This window comes from Podarcis pityusensis, assembly GCF_964106645.2.
Source record: "Podarcis pityusensis genome assembly, chromosome: Z".
In the NCBI taxonomy this organism is placed as follows: domain Eukaryota; kingdom Metazoa; phylum Chordata; class Lepidosauria; order Squamata; family Lacertidae; genus Podarcis; species Podarcis pityusensis.
Window position 1 is genome coordinate 41,540,754 of NC_138044.1, and position 24,750 is coordinate 41,565,503.

A 24,750-nucleotide genomic window follows, 5' to 3' on the forward strand; every position below is an offset into this window, starting at 1 on the left:
TATTGCCTTTTAAACTGTGTGTGGTGGAAGGTTATTGGTTTGTTTCTGTTCTTAAGGGAGTAGGGAACCTTTTTCATGTTGAGGGGCACATTCCCAAGGGCTACAGGCCACAAAGGAGAATTTTCCTTTTCTAGAGAGAGTGTGAAGCAGGGTCTGCGAGGGACATTGCCTGAAGACAGGTGTGGTGATATACAGGGCCAGACAGACAGGCATGCGAACTTGGGGTTCCTAATGAACACAGATGCACCTTGTCTTCACCCTAAAATGGCTTTGCTCAGAAACTTGAGGCGGTTGCATTCAGCGGTTGAAGGGGACATGGAAGAGTTAAGTTAAAAGTTTTTCGACCCAAGTGCACAAGAGGTTCTCAGCTTTTTGCTTCTGTGCCTGATGAAATCAGCCTCTTCTTTTACGAGCTGAAAATCAGCTAATGTCAAAGCACAAAGAACTGAGGGGGAAATGAGATTTACATCCTCCTAACTTGGTTGCTCTCATTCTGTCCTCTGTAGCTGCGTGTTATCTCCCAGGATGTGAAAATAAGTCCTAGCAACCTGGAAGAGCTGTATGAATTATTCAAGGTGAGAAGCTGTTTTCGCCTAATGCGCTTGTTTCCCAAAATTTCTTTGTTTCCCCCTTGAGTATCCTACTGTGACACACCTCCAACAGAACAGAGGAGAATTGATTAACTCCTAGAAACTGGCTAGCTCTTCTTGATCTTCTTTTTAAAATAATAATAATATCATTTATTTATTTGTACTGTATTTCCCCCGAAGCAGTTATTAGTTTATATCCAATACAGTGCTAAGTAACCAATCTGTCAGTGTAAGGATTTATGCTTGTACAGAGGGACTTCCCCCCCCCCAAACAAAAACACTCTTCTCGTCCCTCATGCACCCCATGTTCTCCCCAAATCTCTCGGCAGTTTGGGAAACCCTAGAACAAGTTTGGGGGGTGTGCAGAAGGGAGGAGAGGCAACAGAAGTCCAGTTGTGCAAGTGTAAATCCTTGTATCGACCGATTGGTGGCGTAGTGCTATGTTGGATACAAACCACAAACCATAGTTTCCCAAAGGGGCCGATATCAGTACAGTGGTACCTTGGTAGTTGAACGGATTGGCTCCCAAACAAATCGGCTCCCGGACGCCGTAAACCTGGAAATGAGTGTTCCGGTTTGCGAACATTTTTCGGAAGCCGAACATCCGACACGGCTTCCGCGGCTTCTGATTGAGTGCAGGAAGCTCCTACAGCCAATCAGAAGCTGCGCCTTGGTTTTCGAACCATCAAACAGACTGCCGGAACTGATCAAATTTGAGAACTAAGGTACCACTGTGCAAAGACACTGAGAGCGGATGATACAGGCCTGCCAAGGGCTTGGAAACTGAAAAGACAAGGGACACAAGAAGAAGTAGAGAAGTGGAATTAGCGCTTCAAGGCTGGAACAAAGTGAGGAACTGTAAATGCACATTTATTTCCAGTTTGCTTGAATAGCAACCAGCAACTTTTTGTTCTTTCTCCCCTTTTGCTTCTGCAGTCCCTGAGCAATAGGCAATGCTACTTATTTTAAAGCATTTATCGAGTCACTTCATATTTTTATAATCTCTAGGCGGTGTACTCTCTCTCCTCCCCCCCCCCCCCCAGTTTAGGCACTAGGCATTCAGCTGGTAGCATTCCACCTGAAATCACAGGTCAGAGTTTGTGGGGAGTGCATCTTTAAAATGATATTTTGTGTTTGTTTGTGCAATATCAGTTTAAAGATGCACTCCCCACAAACTACGACCTGTAATTTCAGGCAGAATGCTACTAGTGGAATGCACAGCTAGTGTTTCTACTGACCCTCAGACATTTTCAGTGCTATCTCTGATCCTTTAATGTGTTAAACATGGTTCACAAATGTCTGGAACATCGGTTTGCCAGGGTGCTTGACCCCTGAACACAGACGGATGCTGGAGAGAGACTCAGTCTGAGAATTTCAGGGCCTATTTGTTTTTCTCCTTTGACTATATTAACAGGGCAGGATGCCCCCATATCCCCCAAGCTTCTCATTCTTCGTTATGGTTAATAAATACCACCAGATATTCCGTGGGACGCGGGTGACGCTGTGGATAAAACCTCAGCGCCTAGGACTTGCCGATCGTATGGTCGGCGGTTCGAATCCCCGTGGCGGGGTGAGCTCCCGTCATTGGGTCCCAGCTCCTGCCCACCTAGCAGTTCAAAAGCACTCTTAAGTGCAAGTAGATAAATAGGTACCGCTTTATAGCGGGAAGGTAAACGGCGTTTCTGTGTGCTGCGCTGGTGCTGGCTCGCCAGAGCAGCTTCGTCACGCTGGCCACGTGACCTGGAAGTGTCTCCGGACAGCGCTGGCCCCCGGCCTCTTAAGTGAGATGGGCGCACAACCCTAGGGTCGGACACGACTGGCCCGTACGGGGAGGGGTACCTTTACCTTTATTCCGTGAAGTAAGATTGTAATTTTGTATGCTGGTTTGCAGTTGTAAAAATAAATTTAAAAAGTCATTCCTGTGTTCCTTTTCTTTCTTTTTCTCTGCTTTAAAAAAAATAATATTTAAGTTTCAAATTTACAAACAATCATCAAGCAAGCCAAAAAAATAAAAATGAATTTCATAAATTCCCATGAACTTCCTTCCTCCCCTTTGTGGGTCCTTATGTTAACTTTTCCCCCCTCCTGCATCTTCTCTGTTGATCCAGTTCTATTAAATCTCCATTGCAACCATAGTCCAACGTTCAAGTCCTACTAATAATTTTAATTGCTTACAACGATTTTCAATATAAATTACATATTTTCCCCATTCCTTATTAAAATGTTGGTCTTCCTGATTCCTAATTCTTCTGGTCGTTTTTTGCCATTTCTTCATAGTCCTAATAATAATAATAATAATAATAATAATAATAATAATAATAGTAATTTATTTATACCCCACCCATCTAGCTGGGTTTCCCCAGCCACTCTGGGAGGCTTCCAACAGAATATTAAAATACAATAGTCTATTAAACATTAAAAGCTTCCCTAAACAGGGCTGCCTTCAGATGTCTTCTAAAAATCTGGTAGTTGTTTTTCTCTTTGACATCTGGTGTGAGGGCGTTCCACAGGGCGGGTGCCACTACCGAGAATCAGTACAATCTGCCATTCTTCTCTGGTAGGGACTGTGTCTTCTTTCCATCTCTCTACTTTGGGGGATGGGGGATGGGAATGGCTACATGTTTTTGTATGCAGCAAAGACATCAACAAAAAGTTGTAGGTATGGGAAATGTTACCTCTGAGCGACAACACGGAAGCAATGTGTTCTTATCCTTGTTCTTTCTCCCCCGCAGGTATTGCTCTTATTTAACACGTGGGCTTTTGTGCATATTTTGCAGAAGGAGCATTTTCTCTCTTGCTACTGGAGCATGGACAGCCCGGCCCTGAAGCACCATGACCCCAGCCTCCCCTACCTAGACCAGTATCGCATCGACTGCCAGCAGTTCCGCGTCCTCTACCATCTCCTGAGCCCTTGGGCACATTGTGCAAACAGGGACTCCCTCGCTCTGTGGACATTCCGGTTGCTGGATGAGAACCTAGATGGGCTTATAAACTTCAAAGAATTTGCCTCTTCTCTGGGTACACTACTGAATGCATGCCATAGGGTCATGTGCTCCTCAGTCTTGGGCTGGGTTGATTATATTTGCCAATGGACTCGCTGTCCATTTGGGGTGGCAAGAATGGCAGTGGAAGCAGCCTCAGCTGGTTATGTTTGGTAGTATTTTTGCCACTCTACCCACTAAAATGCCAGTGATTTTTTTTTTATTTTTTTTTGCATTTAAATGAGATAGGCCTGTATGATTCTGGATTTTTACCTTGTTTTAGTATCACAACAGTTGTAGACTCTTTCCATGACTTAGGCACTATCTTGCCAGCCAATACGCTGTTAAACAATCTTTGCATATGGGGCAATAACATCTCAGATCATTTTTTATAGAAATATCTAGGTATACCATCCATGCCTGGCGCTTTATGTGGCTTAAATTTCTTTATTGCTTTAGTTATATCTTTCAGCTGTATTGGTGCTACTAAGGACAGTTTTTGTTCATCTGTAATTTTCTCTGACCTTTTAGCTTCTAAGTATTGTCAGCTTGAACCCCCACAGGTTCAAGTTTTGCTTTGTATATAATTTTTGTAAAATGATTTGAATTTATTTCTATTCAATTTGGAACCAAATATTTGTGACCCACTGTTCGTTTTTAGAGAGCTGGTTCTATATATGCTAATAATCTTAGCAGGCTATACTATTTGTCCATAATGCCCATTATTGTCCACTTAAGAACCTGGGAAACTGCTGTATCCTGAGCCAGACTCATAAGCCCATGTACCTCAGTACTGTCTGCACTGACTGGCAGCAGCTTTTCGGGGTCTCGGGCAGTGGCCAGTTCCCAGGGCTACCTGGAGATGCGGGGATTGAACCTTCTACATGCAAAGCAGATGCTTACCATCAGTTTCATTACACCCAGGCAGCAAGAGTTGGGGATGATGCTCCCCTGTACACCTGAGACTTCTGAATATGAATAATCTTTCTCTTTCCCCCACCCCACCATCCTTCTCTGTTTGTTAGATGTAATGTATCATGGGAGCTTTACCCAAAAGCTGAAGCTACTTTTCAAATTGCACATACCTCCAGGTGAGTCACTTTTGGGAGATCATGTATTAGTTGTTCCATTGCCTGCCTGGATCTCGCTTGCATTTTCTGTGTTTATTAAATGCAATTTTATTAGCGTCATTGCTTTCCTCCAAGGAGCTCAGAATGGCATACGTGGTTCCCCTTCTCTCTCATTTTATCTGCTCAGCAACCTTGCAAGGTAGGCTGAGAGACAGTGACAGGCCCAAGATCAGCTAGTGAACTTCATGGCTGAATCTGGATTTGATTCTTGGTCCTGTCCCCTCCCCCCCTCCCCAGGTCCTAGCCTATCACCACTGGCTACCATGCTGTTTTAATATTTCAGTTATTTTATTGTTTTATGTTTATACCTTATTAGCTGCTTTGACTATTTTGTGTAGAAAAGTAGGTTGCTTTCATTAAGAAATTACCTCTCAGGGCTGTTGTGAAAATGAGAGTGGCGGTGGGGGAGATATATCCCTGAGCTTTTTCGAGGAAGAACAGGATAACAATTTTGCTGCTTACTATATGGTGGGGTGGCCTGAGGCAGGAACGATCTTTTTCAGACTCAGTTCTCCATCTGGGAATAATGGGCTGCAAGGATAAACTAAACAAAAGTTTTGTGTGTGGAACGTCCTTTACAAATGCGAAGTTCTAGTAACAGTGCTTCTCTGCTATCCTCAAAATTCTGTTTCCTTTTTTGCAGCTTTCACTGAAGTGGAATCCCTAAGCCCTTCCAAAGGGACTCAGCTATCTAAAGAAGAGTTGATCCACTTTAGCCAATTAAATGGTAAGCCTCAAGCATGCTCTGTTTATAGAACCAGGCGGAGATTAATCCCACCCCCCCCCCATTCCGCTGGGAAGAGGACCGGCAGCAGAACTCCAACTTGAAGTGCCAAGAAATGAATTTTAGGTTCCAACTTCTGAGAGGCAAAAGAAGCAGGATGTTCAGGTCTGTAGTTTCATATAGAAGCTGCCTCCACATTGAACCCTGCCATTTAAAGGTACCAAAACCAGAATTGACTGAAGTGAGACTGTTAGAGCTGCACCAGACTGCCTGATAAGCATTTGTCATGAACTACTTGTGCGGGACGCTGGTGGCGCTGTGGTCTAAACACAGAGCCTAGGGCTTGTCGATCAGAAGGTTTGAATCCCCACAACGGGGTGAGCTCCCGTTGCTCGGTCCCTGCTCCTGCCAACCTAGCAGTTCAAAAGCACGTCAAAGTGCAAGTAGATAAATAGGTACCGCTTCGGCGGGAAGGTAAATGGCGTTTCCATGCGCTGCTCTGGTTTGCCAGAAGCGGCTTAGTCATGCTGGTCACATCACCCGGAAGCTGTACGCCGGCTCGCTCGGCCAATAAAGCGAGATGAGCACCGCAACCCCAGAGTCGTCTGCGACTGGACCTAATGGTCAGGGGTCCCTTTACCTTTACCTTACTTGTGCAAAGCTCACAGCGTGTTTAGACTTTGGGACCCTCCAGGTGTCCTTTTTTAAAATCACGCATTCATTATGATTTGTGTTCATGACAGTATCAGGGTGGGTTTATACGATCCTGCTTCAATACCATTTATTCTGTTTTATCAGGACTTGTTATATCCTGTTCGCTCTCTCTCTCCTCGCTCCCTCTGTTCTTTTAAACAGAATTGGGAGAAAGGGGTAATTTAAAGTGGCAAGGGTGCTCCATTTTTGCAAAAGTGGCTCAGAACCACTAATAAACTTTACCTTAAAAAAAAAATGCAGCAAATTGTATTTGGTAATAGCTAAACTATTTGCAACCATTTGCCTGTAACATTGAGGGAGGAAATGAGAATTTTTAAAGTGTGCAACTCATATCTTTCTAAGCAATAGACACCTGAGGATGTGAAACAGACACCAGAAAAATAGAGTGGACTGCAACTGAGACCCATTTTCTTTAGCTGCCTTTCAGAACTTAAAGGCATTTGATGCATCACAGCTGGGGGGGACGGACCCTGTAGTTTTCCAGTGCTTCTCTTTTCTATAAAAATTTCAGGTTGTAAAAAATTCAGACATTACAGCCAAAGTTCATTGGGCAGACTGTATGCTTTCCACGCAGTAGGTCCCTGGTTCAAATGCTGGCATCTCTTGTTAAAAAAGATTTAAGTAGCACCTGCTGTGAAATATCTCTGGCTGAGGCTTTGAAGAACCCTGTCAACACAGGCAGTGCTGAGCTAGGTGGATGAATAAAACTTATTTACACATAACACTAAACCATGGCTTGAGAAGGAGCTTGGAAGCTTCCACTTCAATTTAAGTTAAGTGTAACATCTGAACTCAAAACTGTAGTTCATCTTAAGCCAGTGGTTTTCAACCAGTGTGCTTTAGCACCCTGGGGTGCCTTGAGGGATGGTCATGGGTTCCTCGGGCAACACTGGCCTCTGTTCCTCTTTCCTCCCCTTCCTCCTCTGATCCCCTCTCGCATCTCTGCCTCCCAAAGGCTTGGACGACTGTTTGTTGCAGCAGCCCTGGCTACAAGCTCCCCAGGCGAACGGTGCCTCTGGGGCTGGCCAGGGGGTGCTTCCTAGGCCTCTGTGGGGCAGTTGAGGAGGCACCTCTGTTTGGGGCAGAGGGGGCAGCTCAGAGACCAGGGGCGGCAGCAGCAGCTGCTCAGAGGACTCCCAAGGAGAGGGGAGAGGAGAGGAGGCTGATGGAACCCTCCCCAAGGGAGGGTGTTTGAAAAAGGGTGAGAGACTGCCAGCTCTGCAGGCAAGGGGTGACATCACTGGGCTCCTGAGCCCCACAGGGTGCCGCAGAAAGAATGTAGTTGGTCAAGGGAGCTGTAGACACAAAAAGGTTGAAAACCTCTGTCTTAACCTTGTGGTTTGTTGAAACAAACCAGCTTCTTAAACTTTGGTTTGATATTGGCCTGTTTCAGCAAACCATTGTCAAAATTAAGAAGAGATTTATTAACAGGTTAGGAAAAAATTGAATAACAATAAATAAAATATTTATGAAAAAATACTGTAATTAAAAGATGGAAGCAAAAGTGGTCATGTTGCAGGGAGGGGTGGGAAAGTTATGAGCCCAGTGTTCATTGCAGCTCTTTCTTGTATGATTTAGCATTCTGTCCAAACCAACCCATAAACTCTCTGGTTTGAGGCAGCTTCCTATGTCCATTTTTATCTTCCTCTTCTATCCTAGTTTCTTCTCCTGAGGACCGTGAAGGTGCTGATGCTTTAAACAGGAGCCCAGAAAAAGGTTAGTGAACTTGATTAATATCCAGAGAACTTGCGTCAATCTATACATATCATGTAGGGAAGATGCTGTTTTCTACTCTGTGCTGTAATATTTAAGTTAGGATAATATATATATTCAAGTTGGAAGGGTCCCAAGGGTCCTCTAGTCTAACCCCCCTGCAATGCAGGGATCTAACCTAGAGCACACATTAGAAATTCAACCTCTGCTTTAAACCTCCAAGGAAGGAGAGTCCACAACCACCTTCCAAGGGAGTTTTGTCAGCTCTTACTGACAGAACGTTCTTCCTCCTGTTGAGTTAGAATCTTCTCTCAACCGTTCCTCATAAGACTTGGTTTCCAGACCCTTGATCTTGGGAGCAGCTAACATGCTGCACTCCAGTTTTTGGAAACTCAGCTTCCATTGCCCTCCAACCAGCATGCTGTTGTGAAATTTGAATGCCCTCCTGAACCACCAAATTCCTATTCCAGATGTTGCAGCTGACAATATAGAAAGTGTGTGAGAGCAGAGAAATTGGGTTGTTTTATTGATCTAACTAGCCTTTTTCCTCTGAGTCCTGCCTGTCCTCTGGAGAGCATGTAGGATGGGGGCAGTCCATATGCTGCCCACCAAAGGTCAAGTTCTCCAGGTGGCAAAGGCAGCGAGGGTGGGGAAGTTCTGCTCCTCCCAGGGGGGGAAAAAGACAGAAATCCCACTGCTATGTGGAAGACCAAAGTCTGTACAGTAGCAGCAATCAGGCAGTGGTTCTCAACCTGTGGATCCCCAGATGTTGTTGGACTACAACTCCCATCATCCCTGAGCTCTGGCCTTGCTAGCTAAGGGTGATGGGAGTTGTAGTTCAGCAACATCTGGGGACCCAGATGCTGAGAATTCTAGGCACTTCATGGGGTGAAGGGTATTTTACCTGCATGCAGAGGGTCCCAGGTTCAATCCCTGTTATTGCCAGGTGGGGCTGGGAGCATCCCCTGCCTGAATCCTGGAGACCGGCTACCAGTCGGTGTGGACAGTATTGTGCACAGCGGACCAATAATCTGACTTTGATAAGGCAGGTTCCTATGTCCCATTGAGTTCCATTCCCCTATTCACCTTTTTGCCTGTTGCAAAACAGCATTTCATAGCCACCGACCATACTCAGTCTTCATTGGGACACTTCTGTCTCTTCCCCACCCCAGTATTTTTAACCTAAACATTTTTATTTTTGCACTTCTGTAAACCTTGGGTCTCCCTCGAAGCTGTTGGATAACTGAGTGGTGCTGCTTTGGCTATGTAAACGATGGCACCCAGAGAACTATGTCCATGCCAACATGATGTCCTCCAGATATCTTTGAACTGCAGCTCCCACCATCCCTGGTGATGGTTTTGGGAGTCCTCATCCCTGCTGCAGAGCCCCAGTGTGATCCGGCAAGAGCAACTACTCCATGGAGACTGCTGTGGATAGAGTGAGGATTTCACTATTCATTTGTGTCTTGTTGCCTTCCAATTAGGTAAAGGAAAGGTTGACATCCAGGCCTATTTAAAGCAGTGGCAGGATGAATTGCTAAAAAAAGAAGAAAGCATTAAGGATTTGCCCCGCATGGACCAGGTAAAACTCACCTACGGGAGAACTTGCGGGGGGGGGGGTGTTATCTGGGGTTTGGTTGGTTGGTGGGAGCAAACAATGACCCCTGAGCCTGACACATGCTAACAGGGTAACAGGTCATTAAAAGAAAGAAGGAATTATAGAGTAGGAAGTGGTTTGGGGGTGGGGGCATCTAGTCTAATGCCTTTCTTGACTCAAGAAATTCAGAGTTTAGGCATCTCTGGCAGAAGGCTGCGCCCAGCCATTGCTCGAAGGTGTCCAGCCATGGAAAGCCCAGTATAGTTGTACTTCTCCCCCCTTGGCTACGCCCATCTGTGTGTGTGCTTGTACATACGTGTGTAGGTGGGGCTTGGGCATGAATCCTTGGAATATTATAGGGTGGATTCTCTACTCATCTGGGAAGTGGAATTCATTGGGGCATATTTCTGGATAAACGTGGATTGTGCTGCTTGGCCATTTCCCTGTTTTCATATATCTGTACAGTGGTACCTCGGGTTAAGTACTTAATTCGTTCCAAAGGTCCGTTCTCAACCTGAAACTGTTCTTAACCTGAAGCACCACTTTACTTAATGGGGCCTCCTGCTGCTGCCGCACCGCCGGAGCACGATTTCTGTTCTCATCCTGAAGCAAAGTTCTTAACCTGAGGTAATATTTCTGGGTTAACAGAGTCTGTAACCTGAAGTGTGTGTAACCTGAAGCGTATGTAACCCGAGGTACCACTGTATTTCCTCCTAATAGGGAAAAACACCCTAATTTTCATATATTGTCCTAGTCAAGGCGTTCCAAGCCTGTGGTAAATGGACCACTAGTAGTCTGTGAGCTTTGTTCATGCAGTCCACCTTAAATATCCGTATCAATTTTTAATTGTACTTGTATTGCTTCTTCTAATCCATCCTATTTTATTGTACAGTTGTACCTTGGTTCTCAAACGGAATCCGTTCTGGAAGTCCCTTCGACTTCTGAAAACGTTTGAAAACCAAGGCACGGCTTCTGATTGGCTGCAGGAGCTTCTTGCACTCAAGCGGAAGCCGCGTCGGGCGCATAGCTGTCAATGTTTCCCTTTTTTAAAAGGGAAATTCCCTTATTCCGAATAGGATTTCCCTTAAAAAAAGGAAAAAGTTGACAGCTATGGTCGGGTGTTCGGCTTCCAAAAAATATTTGCAAACCGGAACACTCACTTCCGGGTTTGTGGCGTTTGGTAGCCAAAACACTCGAGTCGCAAGGCATTCGACAACCAAAGCATAACTATCCCTTTTAAAGTAATCAGTTCATTGTCAAACTGCCCTACTGTCAGGAAGCCTCTCCTCATGTTCTGCAGAAATCTACTAACCTGCAACTTTAGCCCTCGATGTGTCCGCTAGATCAGGAGAGAAAACACGTCCTCATTGTGAAAGCCATTCAGTTATTGGCACTCTATTTATTTTACAGCTCCATTTTAAAAGTATTTTTTATGCCATGGCAAAAAAATCTTTGCAAGGCAGTTTGCAAAATAGAAACATGAAAAATGGTTTAAGTGTTTGTGCAATATGTACAAACATAGAGACACTCGAACGCCCACAGAGACGCACAGTTAACTAAAACTGCATTAGCATAATCTTCCGAATCAAGTAAAAGCATCAGTAGCTGGTAAAAGAAAAAAGTAACTGTAAAATATAAAACCAGCAGCAATTTAAAGCAGCTTGAAACATCTAGACCAGGGTGGTCCAACACTTGGCTCGAGGGCTGCATGTGGTCCTTAAGGCCTTGTTTGGCAGCCAAACTTAGCTGAATATGGCTACACCTCTGGTACCTGCCAACCTGTCAGATTGTGCTAGCATGTCCCACTTAGAAGCACTCTTTGTAAATATGTTAAGAGGCTTTTAGAAAAAGAAACAGGAGGTTGCAAAATATGCCTTCTTATTTCTCCCTTCTCCACCCACCCCAGTCCCAGTTCATCCAGTTTTCAAAGACTTTGTATAACTTGTTTCACGGAGACCCAGAAGAGGAGCTGCTCTATCGCGCCATTGCCACCGTCACCAGCCTCTTGCTGAAGATGGAGGAGGTTGGCCGAAGACTCCAGAGCCCCACTTTGCCAGCCAAGAGCATGGCCCCTTCCACCTCCAACTTGGGCGCAGAAGATGCCCGGAAGCCCCCAGAGGCTCAGCCTACCCCACAGATTGAAAGAGGTGGACCTCAGAGCCCACGCAGACCTGACGAATGGTCGTTTGCCTTTGAGCAGCTGCTGGCGTCTTTACTAAATGAACCTGCTTTGGTGAGATTTTTCGAGAAGCCAGTAGATGTCTCAGCCAAGTTGGAAAATGCTAAAGTTTCTCAGTTGAAAGCGAAGGCCAGAGTATAGCACCTGCCTGACGCTCCGCACAGAGGCACTTGGAAGGACGGAGGGCTGTTTGTGAGCTCAGCATCTTGAGTTTGTCAGGAGTTGGGGGGGGGTTAAAGATTCAGCTCAATTCCCCTCTACGCCATAGGCAGGGTTGTTTGTGTTTTTGCAAAGTTAAAATAAGCATAGCTTGAAGGACAATTTGCACCTAAATTTTGCATTTTTAGTACACCTGGGAGACTTAAACCACATCAGCCAACACAAGCCAACTTGGAAGGGAATAGAAAGCTGGTCTGTCAGGGGCAAAGCTGGGGGTGGTTCGTGGTTGTTGTTTTCCCAAACCACCATTTCGTGTTAATAGTTCTCACGCTGAATGTAATGTCTGCCACTTTTGCTGCAGAGTGGTGTTATCCTTTACCTATTCTGTTGTAACTGTTGGTTGGATTTCCAAAGAATTGCTTCTTAAGCTCTGAATGTAGAATTTGTTTCCTGCTTTGGGAGAGATATTTTTTGATGGTCAGTTGAGCGTGGCTGTTTAAAAGGGGGGGGGGGGAGCTGTGTTGTTTCTGTGAATGGGACCAAGTGCTGCTTTTGATTATTACTGTTGTTGTTTTTTAAAAAGTGGCTAGTTGATACAATCTCGGGGAGCTTCCAAACCCAGTTCACCTCCCCACTGTTTTAATTTCTGGCCCTAGACCCTTTTACTTGTGGGAGGTCCTGTGGTTCCCTGACTATGCTTACCCTAGATTAGCCCAGTTCACAGCGGCATGGAGACCACATTGCGATGGCGGCTTCCTTCCCAAATCCACTCTGGTAAAGGGAAGATGTCATGGCTTCTTTCCATTTCAGCATCATCTAGTGAAGGTGGCGCTAGAATAGACATGAACTGCAGCCTGGTGTCTTCACTCAGGTGCCCCCAGGAAGAACGAAGGAGACTTGCTCCTGTGGATTTGGCTTTAGATCGGGGGCGTTTAACATTTTAGTTTATCTTTTTACTCAGGGGCCACATTCACCCTTGGACAGTGCTCCAGGGGCCAAATCCCACTGCGTAGCCCAAAGTGTAGGCACCCCACACTCTAAAATGTTCACACACACAGCCTCTCCTTCAGGTTGATCAGTTGAGGGTGGGGTGGGAGTTACTGTCCACTCAACAAATGATGTGTCTCATGACCAAGAATTGGGTGATTTGCGTCCACATCAGGGTGCTGGACCGTATGGAGGGGTTTAAACGTCTCTGCCCACCCTGGCTAACATGTCTGCAGTGTGTATTTCTTTTTGCTGCTGCTGCTCAAACTGGTGTGGTCTTGGCGTGGGGAGTGGGGGGTGGGTGCATTGCTTGGGACGGAGGTTGCATCAGGTCCCTGGGGCTGCAGCCTTCCTTTAAATCATCTGCTTCCTTTTTGAGGTAGAAATAAGGCCAGCATAAAGCAGTTTTGTAATACAGATTGCATGATACTTGAAGGATTATTGTGAAGTTAAGGTGAACACTGTTGTGGAGAACTGTTCCCTGCTGGTGTCTTGTATATCTCTGTAGGCTTTTAGGACTAAGCCAGTTTCTAGTACCTGTTTAATTGAAACACACATGCGCGTGCGCACACATGGGGCTTATGGTCTCTTTCTTCACTTGTCTCTCTTTTGTTGACATTGCTGATGTCATAATGGTTATAGGAAGCATTAAAATTTCAACAAGCCCCTTCCTCCCAAATAATCTCCAGTGTCCCTGCAGGGTCTTTCTCAGCCAAATGGAGCTAGCTGATGCTAGAAGAGGAAATGGCAGTTCCAATTCAGAACTATGTTCATAGTGCAGTTTGAGTGATGAGAAAGCCTGGCGAATCCATCACTCTCCATGGCTCAGGTGAAACAATTTCTTTTGATTTTCAAAGCATGTCATCCAATAGATCTGTTTACAAATTGTAAGGAAATTATCTTCCAGAACCTTGTAGGTACAATCTTTTATATGCAGAATGACCAGCATACATACTATATGTACTAATCAGATTTTGAGTACCAGTGACAGAGGTACTGTTTTTAGGGTTCTTTCTCTCTGTGTGTTTGTGTCTCCCCTCAGGTCTTTTTTTAAAAAAAAGCATTTGAAATGTGCAGACTTCTTATCTAACCAAACAGCCTCTGGTGATATGTGCAAAGTAGATGTTTGCTAGCAATGGGCATATTTGTCCAAGACAAGGAAGAATGAGCTTTCCAGCTCTGAAGGAAAAAGCTTTAACAACTGGCAAGGCAGAGGAGGAGAAATCAGTCCACTTACTCTTAGCCTCTTTGGACCTTTCTATCTGCATCCCCGACAAGGCTTAATCTTAATTATGAGTATTTTGAAACAGATCCAAAGTTTTCCGCTAAAAGAACCTCCGGTCTAAATTATATGCAAATAAACCAGCACTGTGGAAGGCGTATGTTGCCTTCTAAAAGGGACTGATTTCTGTTTGTCTCTGTTGCCCAGGGAGGTGGGCCTTTAGATCGCAACCCACACACCTTGCCAACGAATGCAGCTTGGATATTGGGAGCAGATGATTCTTTACAAACTTGTTTTCCACGCTTACGTGTCTTTTCCCCTTATCTCTTTCCCATTCTTTAAGGATGGAATCTTGAGTTCTCTTCCACATGACAAAGCAGAAAGATCCATTTTCTTAATATTATTCTGGATTTATTTTTCCAAACAGTTGCTCAGTTCAATATGGGCAATATGTTAAACCATGCAGCCTGATTCCTCCCCACACCCCTTTCAAAATACTCCATTTTTAAGTTCCTACAGGAAACTCTTATTTACCGAAATCCAGTTGTTTTCCTCTTGGCTGCCTGAAATGAAACCTTCAGTCGATGTTTTCCAGGAAGCAACAGAAGTCCTGACCTGGGAATTAAACGGGACCTCACAGCTGTTGTTTACCAGGCAGTATTATACCTATGCATATTTATTTCAGCTTTATGCATGCAAGCTGGGAAATGACATTTTTGAATGCTTCTCCTTGTGAAAGACTCCTTATTAATGTGAAGCTTAGCAGGGGGAAAAATTAAAAAGCTTCACTCTGATGCATTAGTTTTCTGCTTGCAGGTTTTCCTTTTTTTTTTTCTAAAAACAGAAAGTGGGAGAACTTGCAGAAATGATATCACCCTGTTGCTATCTAAAGTGAGGAAGTCTATTCTACTGCCACAGTCTGTTTTATGCACCTAGCCTTGGAGAGGATGTTTCTAACATAGGGACTCCAGTCCCTTTACTCTGGTAAAAAAACAAGTATTTTGGCTTTGTGTTGGATGGGATTGCTGTAGTCTCTCCTTCACCACATAAAAAGAAGTTTATTAAGACAGAACTTTAAAGCAAGGGCTCTGAATGGGCAAGTTGGGATCAACACCTTCCATGAAAAGCATTTTTCTTTTCTTTTAAACCCACTCTAGGGATTGAATTCCTTGGCAGTAGTTTTGATCGAAGTCTACTATCCATTTCTTAGTGTGCTTAGATGGTGGAACGCCACTGGGTCTGGGTTTCATGTTTGTGCCATGCTGTTGTTGTTTTTTCCAGTGGTACTTGCTGCAATCCAAATATCTGAATATCTTCCTGAGAGTCGCCTCTGCAGTTACCAGAGCATGCATGCATTCTCTCTTTCTCGATCACACACAGGTGCTCTAGGCATTCTATGCAGCTGAAATATAGAACATTTGTAGCTGAGGAGCAGTAGAAAAGAGCAATGAAGCTTTAGATCCATGGTGGCTAAGTTGCAAAATAATGAGGTCATTTGGCACATAACACTAGGGACGATGGGATGCATAGAGGGTTAGATTATCAGCTGCCATTAACTGTTCAGAGCAGGTTACTGAGCAAATACCTGTCAAAGTGAAGACTTCTCACACTATTGCAAACTCCAGCAGTTTTCGGGGGTGGGGGGATTCTACCTGTTGCGCAGGTAGAAAAGTCTGGTGGGCAGAGAGCCTTTTTAGTAAGATCTGATTGCACAGGGACTTCACTAAAGCGTGGGGGTAGTATCAGGTGACTTCACTGTAGGTCACCTGATCAGAGATAAATTTTCACTAACAACTGCAATGATTGTTCATTGCTGTAGTGTGTAGCCATGCTGTTGCCTCACAAGTTGTAACTTTTATAATACAGTTTGCCAAAGATGCAGCTGTAATTTCTTAGGGAGAACAACAACAACAAAAAGATGTATTTATCTGCCTTCTTCAAAGTTCCTCATCTTAATGGCTGTCTAACAAACAACTTATGGAGAGAAATATTGAAATAAGCTTACAAAAAAGTACGCGTGTCATTGTCTTTAAGAATAAATTTCTAAATAAGATGAATATGGTATGTTTTCCAGAGGAACTGGATTATTTTATCCTTTTTGCTACCAAGGAAATAAAATATGTTTATGTGCTGGCTTTTTGTATTTTGATGACCATGTTCTGTACACAGCAAATTCACTGTATCTTTAATGAGAGGAGATGAATAAATGATCATTTCATGGAAGCAGGGCAGGTGGAAACCTGACTCACAATATGCCTCTGACTGTCCATGGTTAAAATGTTGATGGTAGGATTTTCCACTGTGTTTTCTTGGGGAGGGGGCAGAGGGGAGATGTTCAGAGTAGACCCTCTTCACATTGTAAATCAGTTGGTGCTGGGACTGTGAGAGAACTGGGTGGTGGTTAGGAGGCAGATGTTGTTAGAGAAAAGGGAGATGGCCCATCCCCTTCCCTCCCACAAGCCTTTTTATTTTTTAAAAAACCTAGTGCCCTACAGAGATTCCTGGGCTACAACTCCCATAATCCCTGACTCCTGGCCATGTTAGCTGGGGCTGATGGGATTTGGAGTCCAGAAATAACTCTGAAAATGCTGCTGTGGACTTGCAGCACAGCGCTTCCAGTTCCTATTCCACAGATCTGGTCCTGGAAAAGGGATATGGTCAATGGTACTAGAAGCCACAGAGAGGTCAAGAAGCAGAGGCAAGGTTGTGTCCCCCCCCCCTTTACTACTCCCTGTAAAGGTAATCAGGGGTCCCGGATCCCAGCCAAGGCCGTGGGAGGCTGGGACACGGGAGAGGCAGCAGTGACGACAGAAGGAAGAGCCTGAGAGAGACACCACTGAGAGGCCACTTGGGGGGGGTGGGGAAGCTGGGGTGGACAGTGATAAAAGGGCTGCCCACACTCCAACAGCACCAAAGAGGTTGAACTGCAAGGATGGCGCTGAGCGGAGTCAACCAGAGCCACGTGCAGCCCGTTTGGGCTGAGATCCTGTCCCATTCTGCTGACATCGGCATCCATGCTGTGCCCAGGCTGTTCGCGGCCAGCCCCACCAACAACATCACAAGCGACATTCTGAGCGCCCTGCCCGCCCAGAACCTGCTTACAGACCCCATCAATCTCAGGCTGCCGAACCAATACCCCCTGGCGGCAATGGACGTCAACGGTCCGGGTGTCAGCGTCTCCATCGACAGCTGCTGCATCGGCATTGTGCTGACCTCCAAGTACCGCTAGGCCAGAGAAGCAGTCTGTGCCAGCGTGGTGTAGTGGTTAAGAGCGGTAGACTCGTAACCTGGTGAACTGGGTTCGCGTCTCCGCTCCTCCACATACAGCTGCTGGGTGACCTTGGGCCAGTCATACTTCTTTGAAGTCTCTCAGCCCCACTCACCTCACAGAGTGTTTGTTGTGGGGGAGGAAGGGAAAGGAGAATGTTAGCCACTTTCAGATTCCTTCGGGTAGTGATAAAGCAGGATATCAAATCCAAACTCTTCTTCTCCACAGAGGTGCCGCCTGGACGTGGCAGCCTCAACCATGTCCGTCCCCCAATAAACCTGCTTTTAACTCTCTCTCTCTCAAAAAAAAGGTAATCAGGGCAACCATCACTGAGCTAAGCACAAGTAACAAACTCTGAAAACTGACGAGAATGTAAGCAGAATGGGGTAGAAATAATTGTCTATAGTAATACGCTGGAAATCCTGAATTGGCCTTTTTTGTTGACTTCTGTTCAGCGGTCAGCTGGCTTGCTCTATTCTCATGAATGGGGGAAACTCTGTGCATTTCACCAAGTACAAAAGAGTAGACACCCAGTAAGAGTTCATAAAAGTACATTTTTATTTTTCTTTCAAAATACTATGTACAAATCTGTTAAAGCACATGGGAGACATGTTGATTCTTGGCCAATGGACCTTCACAACAGCGTGAGTATTCCCAGCTAGAATTCTTAAATGCCCCCATAAGACACTTCCTCACCCCCTCCCTGCCCATTTTACAAAATACTTTTATGAATAGGAACATTTATAAATGTATCTATCTTTGACATCATATAAAATAAACTAAATATTCAATTCTAAGGCTTTTGCTGCTTTTTAAAAATCTTTTCATTTCTGTCCTTTCTTCTCGTGTGGTTTTTTTTTTACACATAGTTAATATACCACGATATAGACAATGTATGTTAGAAGAATCTGTATCTGTCAAACCAAACCTGGCCAGATCAACCAGCCGTTAGCTTATATATATTTATATCTATGTACAAAATGCATTTAAAAGTGCAAGGCTTCAGAAATGTGCCTCTGTTTTCTGAAGCCTGTAATTGCGTTAACAAATCCTCTTTATACATCAAAATGAGGCTATAGCCTTCTCACATTTGTATTTCGAGGCGCCATGGGAAACTCTTGAGCCAGAGTTGTAAATAAACACCAGCGAAGAGTCCATGGGCCCATTATATCTAATATGGAACTGTTAACCAGTAGAACTGTCCCCTTGGATTCTCCAGGCTAATTAACTCTATCCAATTCCAAACTCTTCTCTCCCATAACACAGAGGTAAACCATTGGATAGCATCAGTTTCTTAAAAAATATATCTGTTTTGGGATGGGGAGAAAGAAAACAAGCTTGAAGGTGAGTGGCAGCTAAATCTAAAGTCCCTAATGCAGAGCTGACCTAGGCAATTGCCTAAGTAAGGCACTGCAGAAACACTGAAGGGAAGGTGCCAGATCTTGGCCCCTCTCTCTCTTGTCAGGGGATGGGGAGAACTGGTTCAAACTTCACAATAAAATGGAACATGCATTTTGGCATACCGTTTCTTCCTCCCCTGAACAGTGCATGCAATGAATCAACACCAGGCAGCGACTTTCCCACCTCGTGCAACGTTTTAGGAAGGAAGAAGTTCCTTACTAATAAAGTGCATGGTTTTACCTTTCCCCCAGTGTAAAACAATATCTCTTCCCCAGTGCATGTGGTTGCCATACTTGATTTCTGAAGCACAGCCCACCACAAACTAGTCTCATATAGGTCTGTATAGCTGTGGGGAAACGGGCATAAATCAGGCTGAAAAAGAGGGGGGAAATCCAAATGCCCTGCAAGACTGTAAGATGATCCATGAATTATCCCTCCTTAGACATGCCAAACCATGTTGGTTCTGTTTGACTGGGGTGTTTTCCAAAACTAATTTTGTTCACCAACATGCCCAGTTTTCTCCACAAAATCCGGATTTAAAGTTTTGAGTGCAGATAGCTAAAATAAGAAAGTCAAGCTCTCCCACTCACTGGGTTTGCATGAGGAGCTCCCTCTTGTCCCTCAAATTCCAAAGTGCCTTGCGAGAGAGACAAAGAGCCAGCTGTAGATGCCAGAGACGGCATACAGACCACCTCTCCACAGCCTCTGCTGAGTCCATCACATTAAAAAAAAAAAAATGAAAGTGGGGAAGGATGTGACGTTGACAACTTGCTGCAAAAACTTATTAAGGTTGCCCCCCCCCCGGTGTTCTAAAGTGCATGAAGATAGGGGATGGGAGGGGGAGAAAGGTAACATTGGTATGTTTCTATGAAAGAGGCTGTGCACCCCCAACTATTGGCTGTGTTAACTAGGGATGGTGGGAGTTAGAGTCAACAACCTCTGCAGGGTTTCCCAAAGGATTGCTATCCCTGTGCTCAAAGTGACAACGGAACAAAGGACCTAAGAGTGACAGAGGATGCTCCTTCACTCGCACCGAAAGTGTTGATACCACTACTCTTGGGAGTGGATTCATCCCGCTGGGGGACTGGATGATTGCTGTGGCCTTGACATCACTACTGATACAAGTACACAGCAGAACTGGGTGTCCAGCTGATGTGCACCCCTCCCCTCTTAAAAGTGGTCCTACTGATGTCTCCTGTCTCAGCTGGATAACTAAGTTGGTTAGAGCATGGTGCTGATAACGCTAAGGCTGCAGGTTTGATCCAGCTGCAAATTCCTAGATGACCCTCAAGGTCGCTTCCACCTCTATGATTCAGTGATTCAAGCAGGTGCCCACTGCCTTGTGCCTGGCACTGGAAACTTTCTCCCCTACATAGGATGATTTCAGTAGCATTTTCTGAAGGGAGAGCTAGCACTACCAAAAGCCAGTTACTTACAGGAGCAAAGTGACCCTATTCCAGGTTAGAGAGGGGAGAGAACTCTCAACTTGAAATGGCTGTGGTGCCCATTTAGAACAAGACACAGCTTTACATAATGGGTGGCTAACCTTTGACTCCCAACTGCAACTCCCTTCATGCATGATCGTTGGCTGGGGCTAATGAGAGCTGGAATCAGACATCAGCTGGAGGGCCACTGTGTTCCAAACCCTGGCCTAATAATGCCTTAGTTCCATTGCATCTGTAGTTGTAACAAATGAGCATCAGTGCTGAGCTCGTTGGCACAACATTACAGCTCCCACATGTGAAACCCTTTTCAGACAGCTGCTGTTGTTTAATAATGCCTTCCTACGCCTTTTTTCCAAGAAATGGCAGACTAGCTGACATTGTTGGTGCTTAGTGTGTTCTCATTTAGTTTTCTTGCATGTGGTTAATACATTTATTATTTCAAAAAATAAAAGTCACAAATCCGAACATTTGAAACAGGCTCCCTGTAGCTGGTTGCAAGCCTCAACATTTTGCTGGGGTGGCGGAGCAGCTATCAGTGAAATAATGACATACCTAGAGTTGCTCCAGCCTTTTCTCCTGCAGTTAGCAAGGGGATAAAGAAAACCATATTCTACATTCTTTGAAATGCTGTTTGTTTGTTTTCTAAACTGGCATTTTGGCCTAGGTGTCTACTGTGCCCTGGGCCTGCCAAGGACTAAATAGAGGAGCTGGTTCCAGATTTATTGTGTTTTCTGTTCTCACACATACACCTTGGTGGAGAAGGGAGGGCCACTAAAAACTGGGAAGTACCAGCCAGAGGAAGCTCCGGCAACTGCTCTGCCTTTCCTTCCTTAGATTGGGGGAAATGAACTGGAGAGAGATCTAAGCTCTCCTTTATGTACCCACCCATCTTTTCCTAATGCAAAGCAATACATTGTGCATTACACTTGAAAGCAAGATGGTTCCAAGCTCCTCTTACATGCCTTACATTCTCCTCTTAAAAGACACGGGACAAGCTGAGAAGGCCACTTCCCCCCCGTAGACTCTCTGCAGGTTTGGACTATGTATTGCAATTAAAGCAAGCAAAGTACACCTGTACACTTTCGAAGGGCCTGTGAAATTTTAGTTGTGTGTGTTTGCACATCAGTAGTTGAGAATTAACAATACAGTGGTTCCTCGGGTTAAGAACTTAATTCGTTCCAGAGGTCCATTCTTAACCTGAAACTGTTCTTAACCTGAGGCACCACTTTAGCTAATGGGGCCTCCCGCTGCTGCCGTGCTGCCACCGCGCGATTTCTGTTCTCATCCTGAAGCAAAGTTCTTAACCCAAGATACTATTTCTGGCTTAGCGGAGTCTGTAACCTGAAGCGTCTGTAACCTGAAGCGTCTGTAATCTGAAGCATCTGTAACCTGAAGCGTCTGTAACCCGAGCTACCTCATGTTACGTTTGCTTCATGTTACTTTTTTTCAGGTTGAGTCCAGCGGCGACCCGGAAGTACCGGAAAGGGTTACTTCCGGGTTTCGACGCTCACGCATGCGCAGAAACACCAAATCGCGCTGCGCACCTGCGCAGATACGGCACTTCAGGTTGCAGGCTTTTCATGTTGCGAACGGGCCTCCAGAACGGATCCTGTTCGCAACCAGAGGTACCACTGTACTGGTAAGTAAAGGGGAAAAGAAGACCCTTTGTACACAGTGATTGATCTCTAGTGCTGCCTGAGAATCTTCAGAATACAGAGCTACTATGCTTCAAACGATTGTAGCTTTGTTTTTCATTGAAGTTATGGCCCTGAACTTTTTACTAAATGGATCTACTCTGATGTTGCAGGTAGAAAAAGCCTCTTCCTAACAGCCAGCAACAGGTGGATGTCGTTGTTGTTGTTAACCAGATCCCTAAATGCAACCTCATTTCTTCTTTTCTTTAAAGAAGTTTTAGTGAAAGTTGCCTTCTGCACCCAGCATATAAAAAATGTACAAGTCGAGCACACTTACATTTGCAAAAACAAAACAAAAAATGCCCCTAACAATTAATTAAGTATTAATTTTCCTTTGGAAACACACAAAACAGTAGGGGACACTTTGGTATACACACCCACTGAAGAATATATTCTTTTTTTTAAAGAAAACGTTCATAAATATATAAACACACTTAAAGTGACCATTTAAAAAAATACAATTTATTGCTAACGCTACTGACTTGTAACATCGTAGGTATCCTTGTTTAGGTAGAAACTCCACTTTGCCAAATTCTACCTACTAAGTAGCAAAACCACAAAGTTTGCTTTTGTCTTTGGGCATCAAGATACCTCCCCCACAGAAAGGTTCATTGGATAGACACAGAGAGAAAGAAAGGGAAGGATCTCTTTCTTGCACCTCCTGAAAAATATATATATTTGGCTAAATGGGCAGTAGAAATAGGTAGGTTTATATATCTGGACTTTGCAACAAAACAGGAGAAACTCTTAGACGCATCATAACTCTCATAAGTCTTTAACAGTGAAAGGGGCTGGTGCAAAAAGAAGAAATTCAGGCAAGAGTGGTGTCATAAACAGCAGCAGCATTACCCAATTATCCAAAGAAATTATGGGATTCACATATAGGGAAATGGTTGGGTAATGGGATAGAGTGCTGGGGAATATGTTCAGTAATCCACACATGAACTACTACACAAAAATGAAATCTGTATATGCACAAATACATCCACAAAAGAAAAAAAAGTTATATGGTCGTGGGTTGATGCTTACAGTTCCAACTGTGTTCACAGTGATTCACAGTGAATTTCAGCAACGATTATTTTAGAAAAAGGAAAAAATAAGACTTGGCTACCTCCTGCACAGGTGTGTGGTTTTCTGCCGCATAACGCATCAGCGTGTAAACTTTACTAATATTTTTTTAAAAAAAACAACCTGCAGGCTAGAATTCCATCTACCATATTTATAAATATAACTAATATTCATATATATGGCTTTGCAGCACACAAAGGCGGCTGCTCTCCTGAAAAATAATCCTTTCCCCCTCACTCGGGCAAGTTAAGTTCATTTTTGTTTTAATTATTGCAGGTGAGCAAGGAACCCTATCTGCCAGCGAACCTTTCCTGGCAGACAGAAGCATCCAAAAATAAATCAGCCTTGCCCCCGGGCTCCACTCACCCCCCCCCCCATCTCTAGCCAAAGGATGTACAGACGAGATGCTCTAGCTGCACACAGTTTAAGCGGTTAAGAAATGCCAAGCTTGGCTTTTGATCCCACTTTGCTGGAGTAGTGTCGCTCCTGGGTGGTTCCTTTGTTTGTTTTCCTTCCAAGTAAGTGCAAGAAACTCCCAACCTGCTCTCCACTCCAGCCAGGGCCTCTGGCATGTTCCTCACCCTCCAGGCGTACCAGGAAGGAAGGACCTTCATCTCCTCTGTGCTTTGCCCCTCCATCCACTCACTTCTGCTCAGCACAGCCACTACGCCCAAGACTGCCACCACCACCAAGGCCTCAAGGCAGCTGCATTTCAGGCAGGTCTTGTAAACTGCAAGGCTGGCCTTGCAGGTGCTGGCTCTGCGGCTGCGGGTGGTGGAAATATCCCATGGTGGCATTCTGCTGCGGTACATGAGGTTGCTGGAACAGGCGCTGGTTCTGGCCCGGCTCAGCCGCACCTTCCATCTGCGGGATAATGCAACAGCCTTAGCACTGGGAATGCCCAGCCCTCCCACATATGTACCCCTCCTCTCGTAATACTGGAAGACAGGATCACCTAGCAAAAGGAAGCAATCTTTCACACAGCGCATAGTTAAAGGTACAGTGGTACCCCGCAAGACGAATGCCTCGCAAGACGGAAAACCCGCAAGACGAAAGGGTTTTCTGTTTTGGAGGCGCTTCGCAAGACGAATTTCCCTATGGGCTTGCTTCGCAAGACGAAAGCCCATAGGGAAATCTCCGGGGACCTCTTTTAAATGCTGGCGGTGGGGAGCAAAGCCTTTCCCCCCCTCCGGCCTTCAGAAGAGGTCCAGGAAGGCCGGCGGGGGCCGAAAGGCTTTGCTCCCCACCGCCAGCATTTTAAAAGCAGTCCGGGATAGCAGGGAAGAGCTTCCCGCTATCGCGGACGGCTTTTGAAGGCAGGCAGGGGGGGCAAAGACTTTCGCCCCCCGCCCGCCTTCAGAAGAGGTCCAGGACCTCTTCTGAAGGCGGGCGGGGGGCGAAAGTCTTTGCTCCCCCCTGCCTGCCTTCCCGGGAGAGCGGAGAAAGGCAGCGCCTTTCTCCGCTGTTCCGGACGGCTTTTGAAGGCAGGCGGGGGGGGCAAAGACTTTCGCCCCCCGCCCGCCTTCAGAAGAGGTCCTGGACCTCTTCTGAAGGCGGGCGGGGGGCGAAAGTCTTTGTCCCCCCTGCCTGCCTTCCCAGGGGCTTTTACATCGCCCCGGACAGCGGAGAAGTCCTCCGCTGTCCCGGGCGATTTTAAAATGCCGCCCGCCAGCATTTTAAGATCGCCCCGGACAGCGGAGAAGTCCTCCGCTGTCCCGGGGTTTTTTAAAATGCTGGGGGTGGGAAGAAAAGCCCTTGTTTCCCCCCCCCCCAGCCTTCAGAAGAGGTCGGGGGACAGACAGTCCCCGGACCTGGTCTGAAGGCGGTTTCCCTAGGAACGCATTAATTGATTTTCAATGCATTCCTATGGGAAACCGT

At 45.4% G+C, this 24,750-nt stretch overlaps 2 protein-coding genes across 13 annotated transcripts in view; one reads left to right on the plus strand and one right to left on the minus strand.

Annotated features, from left to right (window-relative positions):
• Nucleotides 1-16,278, plus strand: part of TBC1D8B (TBC1 domain family member 8B) — a 50,187-nt gene extending 33,909 nt beyond the window's left edge. For all 3 annotated transcript variants that reach the window (XM_080991077.1, XM_080991078.1, XM_080991079.1), the window contains 7 exons: nt 507-575; nt 3,368-3,608; nt 4,597-4,662; nt 5,345-5,428; nt 7,799-7,855; nt 9,337-9,434; nt 11,356-16,278. In XM_080991077.1, the coding sequence (XP_080847203.1) occupies nt 507-575; nt 3,368-3,608; nt 4,597-4,662; nt 5,345-5,428; nt 7,799-7,855; nt 9,337-9,434; nt 11,356-11,769 (1,029 nt within the window). In that variant the 3' untranslated portion in view covers nt 11,770-16,278. The remainder of the gene's footprint in view (nt 1-506; nt 576-3,367; nt 3,609-4,596; nt 4,663-5,344; nt 5,429-7,798; nt 7,856-9,336; nt 9,435-11,355) is intronic.
• Nucleotides 16,279-17,798: 1,520 nt separating this feature from the next.
• The window catches only part of PASD1 (PAS domain containing repressor 1), a 107,223-nt gene continuing 100,271 nt past the window's right edge, over nt 17,799-24,750 (minus strand). For all 10 annotated transcript variants that reach the window (XM_080991102.1, XM_080991108.1, XM_080991105.1 and 7 more), the window contains one exon: nt 17,799-23,736. In XM_080991102.1, coding sequence (XP_080847228.1) covers nt 23,569-23,736 — 168 coding nt within the window. In that variant the 3' untranslated portion in view covers nt 17,799-23,568. The remainder of the gene's footprint in view (nt 23,737-24,750) is intronic.